General features: G+C 35.5%; 2 protein-coding genes across 2 annotated transcripts in view; one reads left to right on the top strand and one right to left on the bottom strand.

Annotated features, from left to right (window-relative positions):
* Positions 1–1,341: 1,341 nt before the first annotated feature.
* LOC109038560 (eukaryotic peptide chain release factor subunit 1) lies at positions 1,342–7,473 on the bottom strand. The gene is made up of 2 exons (XM_019053654.2): positions 7,253–7,473; positions 1,342–5,370 (listed from the first exon to the last, which is right to left on the bottom strand). Exons 1-2 carry the CDS (start codon positions 7,263–7,265, stop codon positions 4,055–4,057), a joined length of 1,329 nt encoding a protein of 442 aa, XP_018909199.1. The 5' UTR covers positions 7,266–7,473; the 3' UTR covers positions 1,342–4,054.
* A 101-nt stretch (positions 7,474–7,574) lies between these two features.
* Positions 7,575–22,698, top strand: part of Taf2 (TATA-box binding protein associated factor 2) — a 28,006-nt gene continuing 12,882 nt past the window's right edge. Inside the window, exons 1-16 of the mRNA XM_072306579.1 lie at positions 7,575–7,777; positions 9,124–9,176; positions 9,622–9,785; positions 10,746–10,962; positions 11,942–12,180; positions 12,791–13,012; positions 13,821–14,034; positions 15,026–15,277; positions 16,108–16,316; positions 17,129–17,368; positions 17,884–18,136; positions 18,880–19,020; positions 19,812–20,008; positions 20,851–21,062; positions 21,790–22,012; positions 22,536–22,686. Of these exons, the coding sequence (XP_072162680.1) occupies positions 7,732–7,777; positions 9,124–9,176; positions 9,622–9,785; positions 10,746–10,962; positions 11,942–12,180; positions 12,791–13,012; positions 13,821–14,034; positions 15,026–15,277; positions 16,108–16,316; positions 17,129–17,368; positions 17,884–18,136; positions 18,880–19,020; positions 19,812–20,008; positions 20,851–21,062; positions 21,790–22,012; positions 22,536–22,686 (3,033 nt within the window). The 5' untranslated portion in view covers positions 7,575–7,731. The remainder of the gene's footprint in view (positions 7,778–9,123; positions 9,177–9,621; positions 9,786–10,745; positions 10,963–11,941; positions 12,181–12,790; positions 13,013–13,820; positions 14,035–15,025; positions 15,278–16,107; positions 16,317–17,128; positions 17,369–17,883; positions 18,137–18,879; positions 19,021–19,811; positions 20,009–20,850; positions 21,063–21,789; positions 22,013–22,535; positions 22,687–22,698) is intronic.

Genomic DNA, 22,698 nt, shown 5'->3' with positions numbered 1-22,698 from the left:
ATTCTCAATTACTTAAGAATACCACATTTTGAATTGATATGTTTGAGTTTTAGCTTCAGTGCTGAATGAGGATAAACTTGAGCAGACGAAAAGTGGATAAATATTTGTACTAATGATCATTGTTAGTCATTGTATTGATTCAGTTTTGATTGATGATATTCTTATCCTTTTTAAATATAATTTGTGAGTATTCTAGATTTCTTTCTTTTCATCGATTAATTTTGATTCCTAACGACGAGGAAAATAGTTTTAGATCAGTCAGAATAAACTGTTTGCCTTTGCTGATAAGGCTCTCTCTGGGACTGTTTTGCTATTATTATTTCGAGTGTGATTACATGGTTATAGTACGAAGTATTCGGGATTGCTAGAAAGCATAACTTCAATTGAATCAGTGAGGATGAAAACACACCACCCCTGAAAAATTAAAATGTATAAAAGACACAAAAAACTGCACAGCAGGTAAAGAAGTTGGCAACAGATAAGGCGCCACTGTTTCAAGCATTTTTGACTGCGATTCCAAAATTTCTTTTTGGGTGTAGATGCGGTAAACCGTAAAAAAGAAAAAATCTAAAATAATCTGATCCGGTGCATGTATTCATTCTCACTGGTTCAATTTGCCTTGCTCGAAATCAGTGAAACTCAATTAGCAACATTCATGATTCAAAGACATCTTACTAAAAAGAATGGGCAAGCACATAGATTTTTCAGAGTCAAGCTAACAACTTTCCATAATAATGAATAAATGAGGGAAGTATGTTGACAATGAAACTCCCAAACGACGTATCTCGTTTGCGGTGTTTTAAAATCTCCACTTCAATTTTATTTTTTCGAAGATAAACAAATAAGAATTATTCCTTGAAATTTTAAAATAATTTTTCCGCCTAGAGAGGAAAAATCAAGAAAGTTTTGAAGCATTTACATTGAATAGTTTTCGCTTTAAAAAAATAAAAGTATGACAGGAAGGCTTAAATGTTGTGAACAGAAATACGTCGTTTGGGAATTTCACTGTCAATATAATTTTTGGTTACAGCAAGATCTTTGTCATTATGAGAATGTTTGCTAAATTTGACTTTCAATCAGTTTCAGTTCAGTTCAATTTTAACAGTTTGGAACTACGTTTTAATTTTTACAAGGATATTAAAGAGAGTAGATTTCAAATTATCTATTCCGATTAAAAATGAACATAATAACAAATATTGAACAGTTTTCAAATACGATGTACTATAAATGAAAAATATAACCAAAAGAATGGATTTTAACAAAGTCATTACAGTGAGTTTGAAATCAAGAAAATAAAGAAGAAGAAGAAAAAAAAAACATTTCTGACACTATAAGGCTTGGTTAGAATTTTCACAATTCAAATTATAATTTTGTTTATATGCACTTTGAACATTAAAAATAAATACAAAAGATACAAAAATACAAATCCAAGCTCTGAAATTTTTGGAGAGGGTGATTTTAAAACAATATAATGTCAACTTTTCAGCTTATGATCCTGCTGGAGGCAATTGGAAATGAAGCCTTCACTATACACCAATTAAAAGGCACTGCGTGTTGAATAACAAGTACAAAATTACAAATACACTCTGAATAATTAACTTCAAATGTGGCCACCTATTGTCGGTTGTTTGTTATTAAATACTTTATGGGTTATGACCTGCGTGACTTTTTCATTTCATGAAGGACAATCTTAGAGCACACATTTTTTATCCACACTTTGTAGGAAGGCAGTTATTCATCACAGGATGTAAATTACATTAAACTTAATAATTATTGAAATCATTAGGTAATTAATCAAATGTCAACTTGAATAAATGACAAGAGTAGAAATCAGAGAGATACCGTAGAGAGAGAAAAAACATGAGCAATACAGAGGAGGAAGAAATATTACAAGGACCTTTAATGTTAATCCATAAGAAAATGATTATATGAATGACTTGAAGTATTACTGGATGGTCGACTTGTTGACGATATGCAGGTGTCTCGATTTTATTTTTATGAGATGATAGGCTCTCAAAATTGTAATATCAGTTGAGTACTAGAATTTTTCTCTCAAAAGGTGGGCGATGACAAATCTGTTTTGGCAACGTTTCTAAACTTATTTTAGCATCATAGATAGCCCAATGTTAATCTGTTTTAAACTATGATTACATTTTTGAGCTGTTTGGATACATGACCATAGAAAAAAGTATTTCTAGTCCAGTAAGCATTGGAATCCAAAAATTAGAGGATTTAAAAGGGCAATTTTCTCTAGAAACATGGGTCAAACGTTACCTATGATGTGTAAAAACAACATAATACACTTAGAAGAGGAGATCAAAATCTTTTTACTCAGAGATGTTGGCGAGAAAAACAAGTCTCAGGTAATGCAAGGGTGGTTTGGTTGCGAGAATTATTCAAACCAGAAAATTGGATTGAATAAAATGTTAGAATATTCATAGTAAATTCGATATACTAGAGACAGGACGGTTGGCAAACCAGAATTAGTTTTAAAAAAATAGTTCCTAGGACCTGAGACCTCAACTTTTCACTGATCATAATTTGGTTAAAATTATCAGTGGATCTAAGACTATTTCGGCGCCTTCCTTTATGCTCGGCAATGAGACATTAACAAAGAAGAGAATGACATAACTATCTTTTTTTCTCAATGTAGTCTTACATAAATGCAATGGGCCGAGGAAAATGTTGAAAATTTGCGAGTTCAATACCAAGATTCAAGAGAAAGGAAAAACTGATAAGCCAACTTTACCCCTCAGCATGTCCTTAACAAAATGGTAATTTTCAATCACATAAATCTTCCAAAATCAACAGATAAACAGAGGAAAAAGAAAATTTGGCAAATTTGAGAATTGCTCTTTGGTACAGTTATGTCTCCGGGAGGATATAACTCAACTGTTTCTACATATCACAAATTGAGGAGGAAAAGCTCGTTGAAAAATTTCAAACTTGAGATAACAGTAGTTGATTACTTTTCAAATGGTTCATAAAACGGCTCTTTCGACACAATTTAGGGGAAGACAGAAGATACGGTGATTCAAAGCACTTCTATCACTATGCCAAATCACAAATTTAAGGCACGATTTTTTTTTTTTTTTAAAAAACCAGACATCAATAAAAAGTAACAGGTCCAGTAGATGACGAACAACCTCAGCACAAAATAATTATAAATTACTACAGTGGAAGAGGTAACAATACATGTAAGAAGCACTTACAATTGAGCAACGATAGATTGACTGGGAGTGTCTGATTGAGATATGAAAATACAAAAAGGGATGAAAGTTCTGACAAGGAATAGTATAATATATATATGCCCGGCTTGTAATACTTTAAAGACACTGTAGGTGGTGGATATGCCCCTAGGGACACTGAACGTTCCAAAAACTTTGGGAGTCATTTATTAATTCTGCACATAAAAAATTCAAAATAAAATCTTTCAGTAATGGCTAAAACCACAAATTCTCTGTTTGTTCATCACCGACAAGTACGCTGTCGTGTGTGCTCTATAGATCAATGACTTTGAAGCTGAAGAAATAATTTGGAAAAAAGGAAAAAAAAAGATGAAAAATACCAAATCTGCTGAAATAGAAACATGATTTCAAAATATTTAAAGATAACAAATCAAGCTTACTTCTCCGAGCGTATTTTTGAAGACAAATAACAGGGGAATAAAGAGAGAAACTAAGCTTGAAAGCTCTAATAAAAATATTGCCTGAACAGACGTGATTGACATTCTTGAAAAAGTTAGATCTGATTAATTGCTCTAATAACCACCTTCAAAATTAAACTGATAACTTAGCTACATTTTTTGGCAGCAAATGGTAAAATCTCTTAGAACTCAGAGGGCTTTAAGTTTGGCCATTGATATGATATACTTGCCAAAAAAATACATGCTTGGAAATAGGGAATGTTTGACAATCCACCCATGATGTGAGAAAATTATATTTTTACAAATAATTCACTAGAATTCAATTTTTGAGGATATAATAATGCAAGAAATTGAATTTGTAGCTTGACGAGAGAGGGATTTGAAGGAGATACAAAAAGTGTAAATGGATTAATCGTATTCATCATAGTCATCAACCCCATCCAACTCATCGCACTGGAAGTTTTGAAAGTCCACCTTGTAGCGGAGAAGCCCTCCAATTCCACCAAAGCCTCGCACAAACTGGGAACCTTCCTGTGACTTGTCTGTGATAATTTCTAGAGTTGTCCCGAAGCTCTTGTAATTGTTGGCTAGCCACTCAAGTAATGGCTGGCACTCGACTAATTCTAACTCGGTTCCATCTTCATTATTGAAGTGGGATTTGTCCTTCTCTTGATCGGGAGTTAAATGCAATATTTTAAGTTCCGGGCTGCCGGCAGGACCTTTGAGAACATAACGCTGGATGTCGAGATTTTCCCAGCAGATGAGAGTTTCTACAGCTCCCAGTTCTAGGGCACGAAGAGTATCATCAACTCCAAAACAGTACTTGCCGGTGTCTTGACTAATTTCATCAAAATATTTGCTAATTAACTTCTTTTCTTGTATAAACTTCACATTTTGAAGTGATTCAGCGGCCAACTCAATAGCTTGGTTGAATCCATTCTCACCACCATAAGAGACATCAACCAGTTTGATTACTTTTGCTTGTAGACGAGGGTCAAACATGTCAGACTGACTTAATTCTGTTTTGAAATCCGCACTACCAGCTAGCACTAAGCCCGAAACATTTGGTTTATCATTAGTTATGAACAAGGAAACTGCTGTTTCTGCTACTTTCCTAACGTAGTTGTGTCTCTTCTCCATACGTAAACGGGCAAAACGTAAAGCTGACTGTCCTCCTCGACCGTGCTTTTTGGGAAGATCGACTGTAAATTTATGCAAAACTTCTCGGGCATTGCCTTGAAGAGTACCAAAGAGGGAGCCATTTCCGTCCATGACAATAAAACCGAACTTATTGTCATCAGCTAACAGTGCTGAGAGAGCTTCAGTGTGGAACTTGTTATCGCAGAGATATAGTGAGGTGTTGATAGGTTTAAAAGGCTCAAAATCAATATTGACTTTCTTTTCCTTACCTTCTTCAGTAACAATGGTTCCACAATAAATAACCAACCCATTTGGCGGAACTTTTGAGTACAGTTTAAGACGCTGCTGGACAGAGGTGATTGCACCCAGCACGGAAAGTCGATTCACTCGGGATTTGATGTTTGAGGCTGTCCCAAATTCATCTGCCAACATTTTGCTGACCCGGGAAATTTGATCTTTCGGCGGAATAATGAGCGATATCATACTCGTACCATTTCCGCGTGCCAATTCCAAACTCTTGATTAGTTTTTTGATTTTCCAAATCTCAACATTCCTATCAGATGAGGTCCCTTCCTTTGAGTAACCTGAACAGAGGTGAAAATTTAGTTGGTAGAGATTCAACCACAATAAAAACATATACTTAAGTATATCCAGGTAAATCAAAACCACCCAACACTGTCAACTTAAAGAGGTGCCTAAGCAAAGAAAAATGTCACTTGAGAGTGCAAATGCGTGAAAAGCAGTATTAAAATATTTACAAATGAAAACTGTTAGTAAGGAATATTCATTAAATAAAGTTTAATGCTAATCAATTGTTAAAGAAAACATTCTGGCAGCAGGTGATAGGGTAAAAATATCGCCCATTATTTCCTGTTTACGTCTACCATCTACTCAACCGAACTAAATCTAGAAATACTTCATGAAACCAGAGCATAGGTACTATGAATTTTAGAGAGATGTCATGGTGTAATCTAGCTGATTAATAAACACATGCACTTTTAGAAAGTATTCACATTATCCTAATCCTTCGTCATACACATTCTTATTAGCTACATACAAAAAGAGCAGAGAGATAGTGATCTTCGATAATTTATTTACTCAATGTTTGTTAGTTACGGTTAGCAAAAAGAATTATAAATTTTGAGAGGGTAAGGAATAACACTTTGTAGGTAGATGACTTCTAATAAAAATTTGTGCAACTATTGAAAGATAGGAGGGGGACTCCTTGGCAATGTCCTAAAACTGATGGACTTCAATGTAAAGGCGCCAAAGGGATCGTGGATTTCTTTCTCTACATATTCAGAAACCAGTAAAATCTAAGCTCAAGTCTCTTGAATCCACTCTAAAGTTATTGTAGAAAATTTTCCACACCACATTTTTCTTCTCAACTTTTCCTTATCAATAAGACAGCAATTAGGTACATAGGTAAATAGAGGCCATTCCGTTTTTAGCAGACTGCACACCCATTAAGGAATGGCTGTGCGCCTTGTCAAGAAGCAACAGAATGATTAACGAATTATAGCGAGCATGTTGATGTTCAATACTTAGTCATAGTAAGATTATAACATGATTCTTGAGTTTTGACAATTAAATTACCTACCAAATCAGAAAGAATGGTATTGGATAGGCCAAAACAATTTTTATTTCCTCACTTGCACGGTTTCTTATTAAGTTCAGGCGCATTTCAGCTGCCCCCAGCAGCCAAAATGTGTCCAAACGTAATGGGAAATCAGGCACGTTGGTAAAGAAACAATTTGATGAAAACAATTGTTCTCGTGCAATACCCGTACCTTGTTTTTTTTTCTCTTCTTTTTCTAGTTGGGCCAAAATTGATCATTTTGGCAATTAATTTTGATTAGAATTAAACTGTAGGGTTGCACTCAAGAAGAAAATTCAGGAGTTAACACATGACCCTATTCTGTTGGGATTTTAAGCAAGATATGAAACGGCGAAGACATCTGAGATAATGAATAGCAAGTGTGTCCTCCAAAAATTTTGTGGCTGTTAATAATTATTCCAAACTAGACGTGGAAACACTGCGTGGCTTGTGAAGAAATCCAATTTGTTCCAGGACGATCCGTTCGGGCGATACTTAGGGGATCAGTGATTAAACCATAGGAAGGAGCGGATGGGTTACATGCAAATTTATCAAACAAGATTAAGGGACCCAGGATAGTATGGACTATCAAAAATTCAACTTAATAAGAATTCGCCATAAATTCCAACATTAGTACCACGCAGGAACTGTATGTCCTTACGGTCAGCCTTTAAACCCTTCCTACTGATAATACTAAGATGGATGCTCCATATTGATGTTAAAGTAAATCATCGACTGAAACCAAAACTTAGTGGTTCCTTTCGAGTTCTAGATTATTAGAACAGTTTAACCACTAATTGCTGATCAAATTCCGGGATTGAAATTTTAATTAAGCTACGAAGAGAGTAAAGTTAAGAAATTGAGCTCACCTAAATCATCCATTTTGTCCAGTTGGCCAAGCTATCAATATTTCCAAGAAATCGTGGATAAAAGCTCAATTGAGAGAGAAACGATGGTTGAATGGAGTTGATAGAATCACTGACGTTAAAACAAATACTACATAAGCCAAGAAACCACGCGATTTTTATTAAATTTCAATTAAAATTGGGGTGAATCGCGGGTTGACAAAATTCCACGCAAAGGAATTTTGCGGAAAAGGAGGTTAGTGGCATTCGCAACAATCAACAAATTTTTCTCATCGATGTCTTGGACACCCGGTCTAGGTTATGTTTATTTTCATATTATCAGTCGTTCGAACCGAAAGATTTACTTTTCGCCTTACTTTAAATTTAATTCCTTCGGTTTTTGCCGTGTAATCGGCACAGCTTTATTTTTTAAAGTTGCTAGTGCTGCTAGATTTACAACCATGTTTTTTTCCCGCTGAGCAGGACAGTTCTAAGACTTCAAAATGAAGAAGGAAAAAACAGCTGATAATGCCAGACCCTTCAAACTTTGTGAGTTACCCATGTTTTTTCCAAGCTAATGAAGTTTTGAAGATATTCAAAATTACTCGAGTAGACTTTGTTAGTTGGTTTACAAATATTATGCCCAGTATTCCACTGAGAACCCTTAGATGCAGAAGGAGATGATGTATGTAGAGCGGGTGCATCGTATGTTGACACTAAAGTCAAGGCATTGTTCAGGGCATCACTGATCAGTGGTGCCATCTGACTACATGTATTGTAAGGTGCGTCGTCGAAGTAAACTTTCTGTTTGCGTTGGGCTGCTCAACGCTAACGGATATCACATGACTGTCGACTTACCCGTTGGGAAACGTGTTGTCGGTCGTCTCTGTTGACTAGAAACTGTTTTGTTTTGGGTGTGACACCGTGTGCACAATTACATTTAGAAGGTAGCTCAACGCTCTCAACTACCTCCTGAGACCGATGACTTGTTGACTCCCGTTTGGTAAACAGTCCAGGACATCGGGCTATCCAAACGGAGTCGAATAACGCTGAGCGTTTGGAATCGGGTAATTCTGTTGCCCTATGGTCCCAGACAGTTTACTTCGACAATGCAGCTATCCTATTGAGTGGTGCTGATTCTGAGGTAATCAGAGATTGACATTTGTCTCAACATACGATGCGTCCGCTCCAGCATATCCTAAGCTGCATTGTCGAGGTAAACTGTTCGGAAACGGAATTACCCGATTCCAAATGGTCGGCGTTTTTGGACATCGTCAATATTACCTGATGACTTGTATGTTTATTCATGAAAGCCTACCAAACGCTCAATGATTTTAGCAGGTTGATGGGACCTTTCGGGTTGCGTTAGCAAATAGAACGGAATCGGACAAGTTTACTTTGACATCGCACCTCTAAATAATGGCATAGCTAACAAGTTTGTAAAATTGTGAAGTGTAGAAACTAACAGTGCTGGATGGGGATGAAGACTCTAAAAAATAGCCAGTTTAGTATTGAACGCATATCCGAGAGAAATTTAAAGTCTTAAATCCGGCTATTTTAATGGAATATTTTCCTTCATGTACCATGTTAAGAAGCATAATGTGAATCTCAATTGAATCAGTTTCTGTTAGATGGGCATAAGTCCAAAACCCATGAGCCCTGGCTTTCGTTGATCACGCAGGATGCCAGGGTTCATGAGGTTTTGGATTTACGCCTGTCGAACAGAAATCGATTCGATTAGGCTCGAGGCTGAAATGTAAAATCTCCATGTTAGTCCACCACAAGCATTTACTCAGTATTGACAATTAAAATAACCTGCCCTCCATCCTAATAATTTCTTTCTTCAATACTTACCTTTCATTTTTGTCACAAATCGTCTTCTTTTTTTTTTTCAGCGCACCAAATTGTCAGTTTGACAGGTATAAATTTCCAGAGGAAGAGCATAATTGTAAGTATTTTCTATCTTCCAAAATTTTTTATTTCACAAAATATAACAGTATAATTTATTCCACCATTCAATAGAAATGGTTGTCGGTCATACTCACACATGCAGCATTAAGTACTTACTATCAAGTATCAACAGAAACATTTTAACAATGAAGTTCCCAAACCATGTATCTCGGAAAACCTGATTTTTTAGGAGATCAAAAAACTGTCTATATTCCTCAATCTTGAAGATAAAGGGAAAATAATTCTTTTAGACGGCCAAGATAAGATGCTCTTTAAGACTATATCCGAATTTTGAAAACTATTCCCCTCTGTCAGTGAAGACGGTGGAGATACATGATTTTAGATTTATGGGCCAACACATAATAGCACTATTTTACCACCTTGTTTGAAAGTAGATACTGATTTTATGGTACATATTTTATTTTTCTTGATTTATCCTTCAGGGTTTTGTGGAGTTGACTATAGTTCCTTTGAAAGATCATCTGAGGTTCATCAAACTAAACGCAAAACAGTGCCGTGTCTACAGAGTTTGCCTAAATGACATCTATGAAGCTCCTTTCCAGTATTTTGATCCATTTTTAGATGTTTGCCAAGGTGCCACCAATGAGTAAGTCTGCTTTATTATGTTTGAATTCAAGTATGAACAAGGAAAATCAGTGTTTTAGACTGATTTTTTTAATGAATTTGTGTATTTTCCCTCAGAAAATAAATTTATTAATTAATATCTATTAATTAAGATATGTTACATCTCTTTGATTGAAAATGGAGTTTTGTGTAGTAATACAAAAGAATACAAAATAACCTGATTATATTTTAATAGGTGTTTTGTGTAATACTGTTGAGAAGGAACTGTAGAATCTAATCATGGCTAAAAAGGCATCATGAGCGTTTTAATATTTCTTAAATGATTTTTATGGGAGAGTAAATACATTAATTTTTGCCTCTATATTTTCTCTTCCTTAGTAACATAACGACGGTGAAAGTCAGCAATCACATATCTCGTTTTCGGTGTCTGAAAATCTCCGCCTTCTGGTTTTTTTTTTAAAGGAGAACAAATTGGCATCATTCCTTGAAGTTTTTGCAGAATTTTCTTCGCACAGAAAGAAAAATCACGGCAGTTTTAAAGAATTGCCAATGAGTAGTTTTCTGTTTAAAAAATGAAGTATGACAGGAAGTCTGTGACGTTTCAAACCGAGTTATGTGATTGCCGACTTACACCGTTGCTATGAAATATTAATGAAGAGCTCTGTCAGCAACTGTAATGTTTAGCTAGAGTCATCTCTGTGCAGCATTAGGTGAAAGAACCACCAAGGAATGCAAAAGTTTGAGAAAAGAGAAAATGGTTCAGGAATGAAATTCACCATTATAATAAGGTAATAATTACTCCTAGCCATTCCAAAGTAAGTACATATTTTCAATAAAGAAGAAGAAGAAAATATTAAAAATTGATTTATCCTTCGTTGAGTATGGTGGTTCCAACATTGGATTCTGTGTACGAATTAGTGTTTTAATTCCTTTGGATACAATGATTAAATCTAGACTTGATGCTTTTCTTGATTATTTCTAGACGTTCGCTGGATTTTTTCTCAAATGCTCACCAAACTGCTGCTTTCCAAATTGACCCAGATCACAATGCTGGTGAGCTTGTGATTAGCATTCCTGCTGAAGCAACCAATCTGATACAAGAGGGTCGCTCTGTTAGGATTGGGGTTGAATTCTCCTTAGAGCAACCGCAGGGTGGTATTCATTTTGTTATCCCTGATTGCGAAGGATCCTTAGCAGAGGTATTTACAATTTTTGAGCTGCGTATTTTTGCCAGAATGTTTTAACTGAAATTTAGAGAGAAAAGGCAAATTAATTCTCTAATTTTTGTGACCTTCTGAGTCGCAGAATCTCTCAGAAATAAGTGTTAGAATCCACCAAGAGGTGACAGCAATTCATGTAGACTGTAAATCTCTAGCCTTTAAGAGATGAGATCTTTTGAATTAATACACTTCAAACATAATGCTTTTGAGTTACTCGCATTAATACTGATTATCCTAAGTTCAAGTTATACTCATAAAAAGCTGAAACGGTTGATTATCTAGTTATGAGTAGTCCAAAATATATCTTTAGATCTTGTGAGAAAGATTGTTCCAAAAATAGACACTAGTCCAAGAAACAAAGAAAACTTTAAAATCGTGTACAGAGTGATTTAATGATTTCCATTGGTCTTTTGCGAGAGACAATGGGAGAGAAACTGTGGATGGTATCCATAAACAGCGTATTTTCATCGAAAACTCTTTATCAGCTCTTATCATTCAAGGGGTTAAAGATAAATTCATTCCTCTTGTGCAACACTGAATTTAGGATGACAGGGGCCCTGGGGTAAACCTGCGATGGTAGCTCGCAAAAATTCCCCTGAAAATCATGCTTTGAAGCTTTCAATATACACTTAGGATAGGCCTTTCAGAAATCCTACGGAATATTCACAGAACTGAAAATTATAGGATTAAATTGAAGAAGAATTATCATTTCTGACGGATATACTTTAGCAGTCCTTACCATAATAATAAAAAAAAAAAAACCCTCAACTGTTTTGCAACTGTCTCTTTAAGATGCAAAGATAACTAAATAAAGAAGAAAAAACCTTTTGATGGAAACCTTAGGGCAATTTCCCTGATTGCCCTTCTTCCCTGAATCTGGTGTTGCTCTAGTGTTTCATTTTAATATGTTCAATGTGCAATCATCGTATCCTAAAATATGTTATTTTTCAATATCCAGCGTGGAGCTCACATGTACTCAATGTGCCATGAAAACTCCTCAAGACTGTGGTTTCCTTGTATCGACAGCTATGCTGAGCCGTGCACTTGGAGGCTTGAATTTACAGTCGATGAGAATATGACAGCTGTCTCCTGTGGAGAGTTGATAGAAGTTGTGTATACTCCTGACATGAGGAGAAAAACCTTTCATTATTCACTATCCATTCCAGCATGTGCACCAAACATAGCTTTAGCTGTTGGGTAAGACATATCTCTTTCAAATTATGAAAAAATTACCAAGGGATGAAATTATCTTTTTTCTCCTTTAAATTTATAATCCTTACTCCATGAATCTAAAATTTAAAAATGAGTTTATTTACTTTTTAATCATCAAGAATAAATGAAAAAAAATGAAAATGCCTCATGAGCTGCAATAAAGAAGGAGGGTGCTCTCTTTAGAATGGTTGCCATCAGCCAAACCGACCATGGTTTTGTTGCAGTTCGCAGGCTTGCACCATCAAATAACTATTACTTGAACCAGTAGCATGGCATACTTTGCAATATATGGATTAATCTGCCACTTAAACCTATGGAAAAAGATCAATAAACAGGGTGTTTGCAATTAATGCCTTAATAATCGATTCTTCACCTTAGCTTCAAATGGAGAACTATCAATAATCGATCATTTACACCGCTCCACTGACTTAAACGTACACCCTCAGCCAATCTAGACTTGCTTGTATGTCATGAACTTTTACAAACATGTCGTCTTGCCTGACATGAATCTTCTTTCTATTACTGTATTCTTTAAAGAAGATACCTTGATGGTACTTAACTTTCCTTTAATAAGCTTTTGAATTATTATTTTCAGGCCTTTTGAGATTTTCGTGGATCCTTACATGCATGAGGTGACACATTTTTGTCTGCCACAACTCTTGCCTCTGTTGAAAGTCTCTGCAAGGTATATGCATGAAGCATTTGAATTTTATGAAGAAACACTAGCCAACCGTTATCCGTACTCTTGTTACAAACAGGTTTTTGTGGATGAGACAACAGTCGATGTGTCAGCCTATGCTACAATGAGTATTTTAAGGTAAATTTTTAAACTCATTTGGACAAAATTTGAATCTTATTCTAGTTTTCAAAGAGAAGACTTATGTATGTAACTATTTACTTTTTGGGGGGGGGGGGGCTGAACAGCCAGTCTGTTTTTTCTTATTCCTCTTCTTCTTTTTTAAAAGTTATCTTTTGTGGATGATTATGACTAAATATTGATGGGAAAACAAGGAAACACGCATGCTGCTTTGAATGTGGCATCCTTCTTGCCATGCCTATTTTTATATTTGAAGGATTACAAATTATTATATTATATAATGTAATTAATATTACATTATTATTATATAGTTACTCCAGGTAGGCATCTAGGAGGGCGTCCAGCCAAACAGTGGGTAGAGGGCATCCGTCAATGGATGGAGAGATGCCAGCTTCCGTAGGATCTCTACCATGACAGATTCCTGTGGCGGGTAGGCATCACAGAGTGCCCTAGCGCGCCACAAAAGCGACTTATACATACATACAAATTATTATCATTAAACAAAATTTTATGTGATTTTTCCTTGATCTTTCAAGGTTCTTGAATACATTCCTCGAAAATATCATGCAAAAATAGCAGGTCTTATTCTCTGAAAGAAATGTATTGCATGCCTTCATTTTGAACCGCAACAAATATCGATATTTTTGTTTCTCTACTCTCACCAAATGTTTGTATTCTTTATGTGACGTATTAAAATTTCAATCCACCCTTGAAATGCGATAAAAAAGTCGTGGGTTAGGTATTCATTGCTTGATGTTTTAGGTACTATTCTATTTTCAAATGATTAATGATTTTGCCTCTCATTTAGCACAAATCTTCTCCACTCGAGTGCAATAATAGATCAAACCTACATCACTCGCAAAAACATGGCTCTAGCAGTAGCAGAACAGTTTTTCGGTTGCTTCATATCCATGCAAAACTGGTCGGATTGGTGGTTGACGAAAGGCATTGCAACTTATCTTTGTGGACTTTACGCAAAGAAATGTTTCGGCAATAATGCATATCGGGAGTGGATTCAGAATGTAAGCACATACTTACTTTTGTTTTTCCAGTTTGTGAAAATTGGCTCAAGATCTTATGATATTTTTTTCCGAAATAGCAGGGCTTTAACAGTCTCTTATTAATTGTTGCCCTTCAATAGGCAGTAGATTAAAATTAGAATTTGATAGCAGAAAGTCAAAATTACATCTGCAAGTAAATTTTTTGGACTTTTAAACTTCCTGTTTTTCTGTCCTTCGTCTTTTGGTACGTTTCATGTTCTATCAAACCCCCTTTTCGGCAAAATGCCACCTGCACAAGTTGGATATGTACACAAAAAGGGCAGTGGCAAGAAATTTTTGCAGGGTTGTAGTATTGTTTATCACATAAAATTTCATGAAAACCGAAAGTACCAAAAAGCGAAAGTATATTGTAACTTCTAAAAAAGCAAGTCAATATGCAACCCATCAAAAACCTATAGTCAAGCTGTCATAGCAAGATGATGATGCGTGAAGCTGAGTTCAGCCAATTAGCAAACGCAGTTTCTCCTGCCTGGCTATGTCAGCAGAACCCACCAAAAGTATCGGTTCAAACGGGTCCCATTTTTGGCATTTTCAAACAGGGATTTCTTAGCTATTTAGGGTCAAAGATATCAGGAAAAATTCCTCAAAGCTTAGTTCGCTCTGTGTACTTAGAAAATGGTTTTTAAAAAATTGGTGCCACTGACCTATTGTAATGTTATGAAATTGTTCAGAACTTTTTTCCTCTTTTATTATTTGTATGCATCATTGTTTCTTATGAAGGTAGTCATGAATTATTACAGTAATTTTCTTCACAAACACGAAGAGTGATCATTAAATTTTCTTTAGCGCGAATGTTCATCTCCTACAAAATAGAGTGGCTCTTCTTTGAGACTAAGAGAATGTTTGGATCGTAGAGATAATAAAATTTTTCTCAGATTTGTATTCTCTTAACGAATTATTTGAGGTGGATGACCTTTCCATTCCGATTCAATCAATCTTGTATCTCATTCAGGAATTACTAGATGTTGTCAAGTATGAAGAAAAGTATGGAGGGATTGTAATGGATCCTGGTCAAGCTCCTGCTCCACTGCCTACTACGACACCATTTCCGCAACTCACGTCGAAACAAAATGACCCCGGCTTCTATTTTTCTACACAGAACATTCACACCATGTCTCCAAAGTACCTAAAGATATTACGCAAGAAAGCTCATCTGGTAATTCGGATGCTTGAACATCGAATTGGGTATGAGCTTATTCTGCAGGTCAGTATCTCTGTTTACTTGCTGATTGTTTCATGTTTTAAGGTGTTTAAGGCTCAAATTTTGTTGGTCAGCGGGCCGATTATTGAAAGTTTAAAGCAGCCGGATAACACATCGAATTGCAATATATTGCACGGTTAAGATAGAGCTTTGTCTTGTCATGTCAGGCCGACATAATTGCAAATTGTGCAAGCCCTACCTCTTACTAGTTTAATCATTTTTCAAAAAACCTTACACTTAGCCAACTGTAAAAACTATTTAGACAACGCGTGCAAACTATTTGGACAACACGCGCCATCCGTAACCAACACTAGGTGGACGAAAATCTTTTGGTCCAAGACAATGAATTCTTTGCTTCAGTTGATATCTCTTGGGGTATGCTTTTTCTTCTCCTATTAAACCAAATAATTAAAGAGTCGTAATTACATTTCAATGATCAAGTGTAATTTTTTTATTAATTTTGAGAAGTATTCCATTTGTTTTTGTTGTTTGTCTGTTTTTTTTTTTGGGGGGGGAGAGAGGGGAGAGAGAGAGAGAGAGAGTGACAAGGATTATTCCTGGCATATTCTAGGACTCCTTAAAAATTTACAAGGATTAATGCTGTAGTCTTCGGTCTCTCTACTATTCTTTTGTTACGTTCTATGACTGTGTCTTTTTGGATTTTTAAAGGGTAAAAAAGTCCTAAAGTTGAAGAAAAGTCTTAAAGCTTCTGCTAGTCTTTTCCCTCATTCTTTACACATGGCCTTCTTGTTTCTTTTTGGTAATGTTGTACCAAAATTTAAATAGTATATACTTATTGTTTTTCTTCATTATATCTGTTTTTTTGGTTTTAGGTCTTAAACAAACAGCTGTCTTTGGCTTGCAATGCATCAACTCAAAAGTTAAGCAGTGGCTTGTGGGGTCACATGCTCATCAGTACCAATGTTTTCACAAAAGCTATTTTTACTGTAACAGGACAAGACATGTCCGTCTTCATCCATCAATGGGTACGCACAGGTGGTCACGCTAGGTTTAGTCTTGGCTTTGTCTTCAATCGAAAGAGGTAAATATATAATTTGGAAATTTTGCACTGTGCTCACTTGTGAATGTAGCAATTACAATTGTTTTATTTTGTAATTCATTCATAGTCAACTACTTTTTTAATAATCCTGTTGACATTGTCTAGATGTCTAACAGGCCATGAAGATGCAGTAAAACTTTGATATAACGAATTCTTCCAATTAACGAATTTTTTTCGCGGTCCCGAAAAAATCCCTATCTCTTCAATATAAAATAAATTCTATATATCGAATATTCGCTTTTACGAAGGAAATCCTCGGTCCGAGTACAAACTTTACCATGTAAATCAAACTCAATTTAACAAATGCACGGGAATTTCTGCGCACCCGGCAACACCGCTGGGGAGAAAGCATGCTTGTCTTCACCCGCGTATTGTACGTCGATGTTGGTGCAAAGGTCATTTTTTGATCCGGCAGGATTGGGAATTTCTGAGGCGCACATGTTTCCTCAATAAAACGGGGTGATTAAGGAGCTACATGAACAGTGTCATCAGTACGATGTCAACCCCTGCCGTGTGCTCCTCACTACCGCTGTGCAGTTTTACTGATCAAGTGCTAACCGGGTGTTTCTCGCCGATTTTCTGTAAAATATCGTCATAGTTTAGGGGGGGAGGTTGTACACAAAACTGGAAAAAACTGAACATTTCAAAATAATTGTGGGCTAAAATTGGGTTTTCCGCAGTTTTCGATTTAACAAATTTTCGATTTAACGAATTTCTTTGCCAGTCTCCAGAAATTCGTTATATCGAAGTTTTACTGTATGTTCTAATTTTTGCATTTCTTTTGTTCGTCATAGGAATACTGTTGAGCTGGAAATACGACAAGATGCAACTCAGGCTCGAGGTGTTAGGAAGTATGTTGGTCCATTACTAGTTTCTATCCAAGAGTTGGACGGAACTTTCAAACACACTTTGCAAATTGAAGGGAATGTCGCGAAAGCTGATATCACCTGTCACTCGAAAAGTCGAAGGAATAAGAAGAAAAAAATTCCTTTGTGTACTGGAGAGGAAGTTGACATGGACTTGAATGTAATGGAGTAAGTGTGTCCAATATCTTGCTCAGTGCTCACTCTCTCTCTCTTTTTGCCCCTTTTTATTTCTGTTTTTTTGGCCAGTAATACTTCATTTAGAGACGAAATATACAAATATAGAAAAAGTTATCAGAATGATATGCTTATACTGACAAACAGCTGAACAGAATTGGAAAGGAGTACCAGGAGTGTCTTTGTCTCTCTTATCAGTTCACTGTTATCGCTAATAGAATTTTACTCAAAATCCTCTCCAATTTCTCCTGAGTGTAATATTCATTCACTGGATGTTTCAGGGTATATATTATGCTGTTAAATAATTAACCTTCAGATTTTTAGACCAGCTGATCATTATTGTTAAATATTTTGGAGTTTTTCCGTCAAAATGAATTTTTATAATCGTTTGCCAACGCCAGTCCAGTCCAAGACTTACACTCCGAAAAATTTGCAATAAACAAACCAATGCACTATTTTTTGCTCCGAGCATCATTAAGTTTACCTTTCCTTTTTTTCCAAAACAACAGCTCCGAGTCGCCTGTATTATGGATTCGTCTTGATCCTGAGATGACCCTATTGCGGTCATGCATAATTGAGCAGCCAGATTATCAGTGGCAGTTACAGTTGCGGCATGAAAGAGATGTAACAGCTCAATTTGAAGCAGTTACGGCGTTGGAGCGGTATGCATCTGCAGCCACCAGATCAGCACTCACAGATACAATAGAGAATGAGCACATTTATGTTCATGTTCGGTGTAAAGCTGCAATATGTTTGACCAAAGTGAGTGATTTACTTGTTTCCTACGGGTAGTGTTGTTTGTGAGAACCAAGCTGGGATAAATAGGTCTTCAAGTCAATAAATTATCTCTGTTGATAAGGGAGTAGGTTTTTCCTGATTGTACCAATGAATGGGTGCATTTTCATTTTGAGAATAAATTATTTGAAACTAGCACATAAAATTGGATACAATTTTAAAATATATGTGTATTTCCCACTCTTACGGACGTCAATTCATTAAAAATAGACACATTTTGTCCATTTTGGACGGACATATTTAGCAACTGAACCAAGACCTAAATTTTGGTAAGTCGCTATAAATGTCCATCCTGTGCGGGTGAAACACGTCACACATGTGAGTGAAAAATATCTGTGTATATATTTTGTAATTTTTGTTTTCATGAAAGTTTCATATGCACCTGTAAGAGTTGTAAGGGCTAAAAGACAAAGTGTGAAAGAAATTTCACAATTATCTCTTCATTTTCTGTTTTCTGTAATTAATAATCCTTTTTTGGGTATCTAGAAAAAAGTATATATAAATGGCAAACTGAGCATTCGACCATCTTCTTGAAAGTAATTAATGTTCATCAAATCAAATTGTCCACACAAAATTTATGCTAATGAACAAATATACTTTAGTGATTATCTTAATTAAGAAGGAATGTCATTGAATTTAGTTATTCATTTTGCTTTTATTCTTTTAATTTGGATCACATTTTTAATGCCTCTTCAATTTTAACTTTTTAGGTCGCAAATTTGATGGTTTCTACTTGGCAAGGACCCCCTGCAATGTTAGCTATATTTCGGAAAATGTTTGGCTCATTTTCTTGCCCTCACATCATAAAGCAGAACAATTTTCAAAATTTACAGCATTATTTCCTCCAGAAAGTAAGCATGTGTGACACACATTGTGTGTCTTGATTTTTGATACCTTTTAAATGGGATGGACGAGATCAGTTTTTATCAGATTTTTTAATGCTCTCTCAGTGATGCTTATCATGTTGTGTGTATTGAGTTTAATTTTTTATCAGTTTAAAAAACATTCCCCTATTCATCTAGTTAAATTCTCCAAAAACTTCTACATACAATTGAAGGAGCTATTATTTTGGTAAAAAAATTTTGAATGGGCATCACCTCAATCCTCACGGAATTTCAAAGTTTTTACATATGAAAATAAAATTTTTGAATGAATTTAAGCTTTGACAAAGAGTAAAATTTCTCTATGGTGAAACTGCAGGAACGCATATCTCGTTTGTGGTTTTTCAAATTCCTGCTTCCACTCTATTTGATCAAGACTATTGCTTGAAACATTAATAGAACATTTTTCACGCAGTGAAAAGATATTAGGGAGATTTTAAAAAAATGGCATCAAGTATTTTTCCATTCCAAAAATAAAGTATGACAGGAATTTTGCAACGTTGCAAACTAAGATACGCGTTCCTGCAGTTTTGCCGTTGTACTTTTAGCAAGTTTACTTCTGTGTGTTGAGTTGTTGTTAAAGTTAAAAATTGCCCTCAGAAGATTTCTGCTTCACAAAATTGTTGATACATTTCATACCAATATTTTTCAATGGTTTTGTTAATAATCAGAAGGTCAAAGAATTTTTAAGTACCTACATTAAAAAAATAAGAAAATTTTCCTCTGCTTCATCAATAATTTTCCAATTTTTACTCCTGCAGATCATCCCTGTTGCAATGGCGGGCTTGCGAACTTCTCACAATATCTGTCCTCCAGAGGTTCTCAGGTTTCTTCTGGACTTGTTCAAGTATAATGACAACAGCAAAAATAGGTTCTCGGATAATTATTACCGGGCAGCTCTCATTGAGGCCCTCGGTAACACCGTCACACCTGTCATATCTGTCTTGGCATCATCAGGGTGTGTTTAATACTTTTTTTGGCTCTTGATTGTCTTTATTTTGCAGCTTTGAATGACCATAAAGACTGTTTGAATGTGAAATCATTGGCATCATTAATCTTTTAATGAAAGGTGATTTGCTCCAGGTTCTTGACTTGGTCAAACCAACACTCAGTGTATTGCATCAATTGAGTAAAAACATTTTTCAGATTTTGTTTTTTTCGCCAGAAAAAGTAGTTAACAATTCAGTTGTCATCGCCTTTCAGATCTATCAAAAATAGGACGTAATTTAGGTTAAAATAGGTTCCTACTGAATGAACATAAACTGAAGAATTTGAACATACATAAGTGGATCATATCCAATAGTAGCACCCACTGCGGTAAAGTCCCCATTGATGTGTAATCATGGAACTAATGTGTCTCACAGGTTAACTAAAGAAAAATCATAACATTAAATCAGATCTCATTAAACAGGAGGGAACCTGCTTAATTACAATGTTTTAAATTCGTGCACGTTTGTTCTTCGCTGAAAAAATGCCTAGAATGATAAATACAAAAGTTTTTGTTTTTCTGTTAAGAAATTTTTCATTCCGAAATAAAACAATCAAGTAAATTTTATCAATGTACATATGTTCCGTATTTTTTAAAGCAAAGAATAAATTTCACAATTTTAAAAACCCTGAAATAGAGCTAGATCTCTGTTAAAAGCAATCCAATTAATCTGTTCCTATTCTTTGCGAATGTCTCTTTCAGCTACTTTCACCTGCCTAAGTGAAGATATGTCACATCATTTTTTTGATAACTTTTTTATTTATCTAAGATCTTGAGAAAAATTTGAACTTAACAAAATGTTTGGTTTTCAGGAGTGAAATAACATCTGAATCTTTGTCGGGAGACACTAAATTAGTGCTAGAGGAAATTACAAGGCATTTGAATCTTGAAAAGTTACTGCCCTGTTATAAGTATACAGTTTCTTGCGCTTGTCTCAGAGCCATACGCAAACTTCAGAAGTTTGGTCACCTACCCAGCAATCCTTCCCTTTTCAAAAAATATGCGGCCTATGGGAATTTCATAGGTAAGTGTCATGAAATTCTATTTTTTGTTTTACCCTAGGATTCTTTTTTGTCGAGTTTACTGAATTCATTAGTTTTTTCTCTGGTTTTGGCCACAAAACCACCTTGTAATAAATATTCTAAATTGATGAAGCAGAAGGAATTTTGAGAAGTAAAGAGGTTAATTTTACTATTAAAAATTTACAAAAAATGAATTTAAAAAAATCGATAATAATTTAGTAGACCATGAGGAGCAAAGGTGTTAACATATGGTTGAACATGATCCTAAAGAGATATTTTTCTCCCCTTTTTCGGTCTTTAGAAAAGAATCTTCCAGTTGGTTAGTCACTGTGTTGGCCTTAAGTGTTTGGCGGTGATAATTCCTGTCTCATCGTTGTGGTTCCATGCGACAGTTGCCTCTATTGCAGGTTGGCAAAATCAACACTCCTATGGCACTGCTATTCATTAGATTGATGCATGTTGTAAATTGCTGTGATCAACATATTTTAATTGGTTTGCAAAACGAAACCGAAAATGTTATGAGACCTGTTTCATCTGAATTTTCATAGGGATGAAAAAAGAAAAAGAAAGGGGAAAAAAACATTTGAATCTCATGAGGTTAAGCAATAATAATTGCACAGCAGTCAGGGGCTAAGAAGTCATAGAGTTGTATTATAGGTATCATAATTGGATATTTCTTAGTCCAACTTATCTCTCTCCATCTCTTTGTATATTTTTCTCTGTAAATAGATGTCCGACTTGCTGCCTTGGAATGTTTGGTTGACTTCACTGTTTTGGATGGACGTTGGAGCGACCTTGAATACCTCCTGGACATGATCGATGAAGACCCTGATCCTGGTGTGAGGTTTGAGTTGGTGCAAATGCTTTGCGACAATCCTCCATTCCAGCGCATGGCTGGCAAGCATCGATTAGATATCCCAGACCTAGCTAATCGATTGTGGAATCAATTTAAGTAAGCCACTATTCTATAATCAGCAGGGTTGTGCTTAAAGTCTGAAATCGCAATCAAAATCATGTTTTATTTATTAAATCAAGAATACACGTGGTGTTCAACTTTTTTAATATTTGCAGTCAAAAATAACAAATTTTTGAGGAGCAACTGTGGAACCTTGTAAGGACCTGCACAGGGCTTTGATCGGAGGGATTGTATATCTCACACTTTTTTTTTGATCTTTACAGATTTGGCTAAATAAGGGCTGATTCAAGCACATTTATGTCTAGAACATAGATTATAAACATTTTGCCATTATTATTTTGGATTGAAGCTTTTAAATTTTTAGAGTGCTTTTATAGTTATGTGATGAATTTTTTAAGTTGGGGATTGATTTTTGCTTCTAAGGTGAGCTTGTGTTCCAAGTTTAGTGTCTTTGCGTAAACATATAACCCGTCATGACCTCGTAATTCAACTAGAAGAAAGTTTTCTCAGTTTTTTTCCAGTTTGGTTTTTGTCTCAAGGATTTAATGTTTTGTTCTAGTGGAATGTTGTCTCATGACTCAAGGATGAGGTGCAGCCTTGTTGACTTATACTTTGCTCTGTACGGAAGGAGGAGACCTCATTGTTTACAGCACCCGGATTTGGCCTTTATTCAACCCCAAAAAAGTCCAACTCATCATCATGAATTTGAAGTAAATATTCAC

The sequence above is a fragment of the Bemisia tabaci genome, chromosome 1 (genome assembly GCF_918797505.1).
Source record: "Bemisia tabaci chromosome 1, PGI_BMITA_v3".
In the NCBI taxonomy this organism is placed as follows: domain Eukaryota; kingdom Metazoa; phylum Arthropoda; class Insecta; order Hemiptera; family Aleyrodidae; genus Bemisia; species Bemisia tabaci.
Note: the sequence above shows the minus strand (reverse complement) of the source record. Positions and strands in the feature narration are given on the sequence as shown.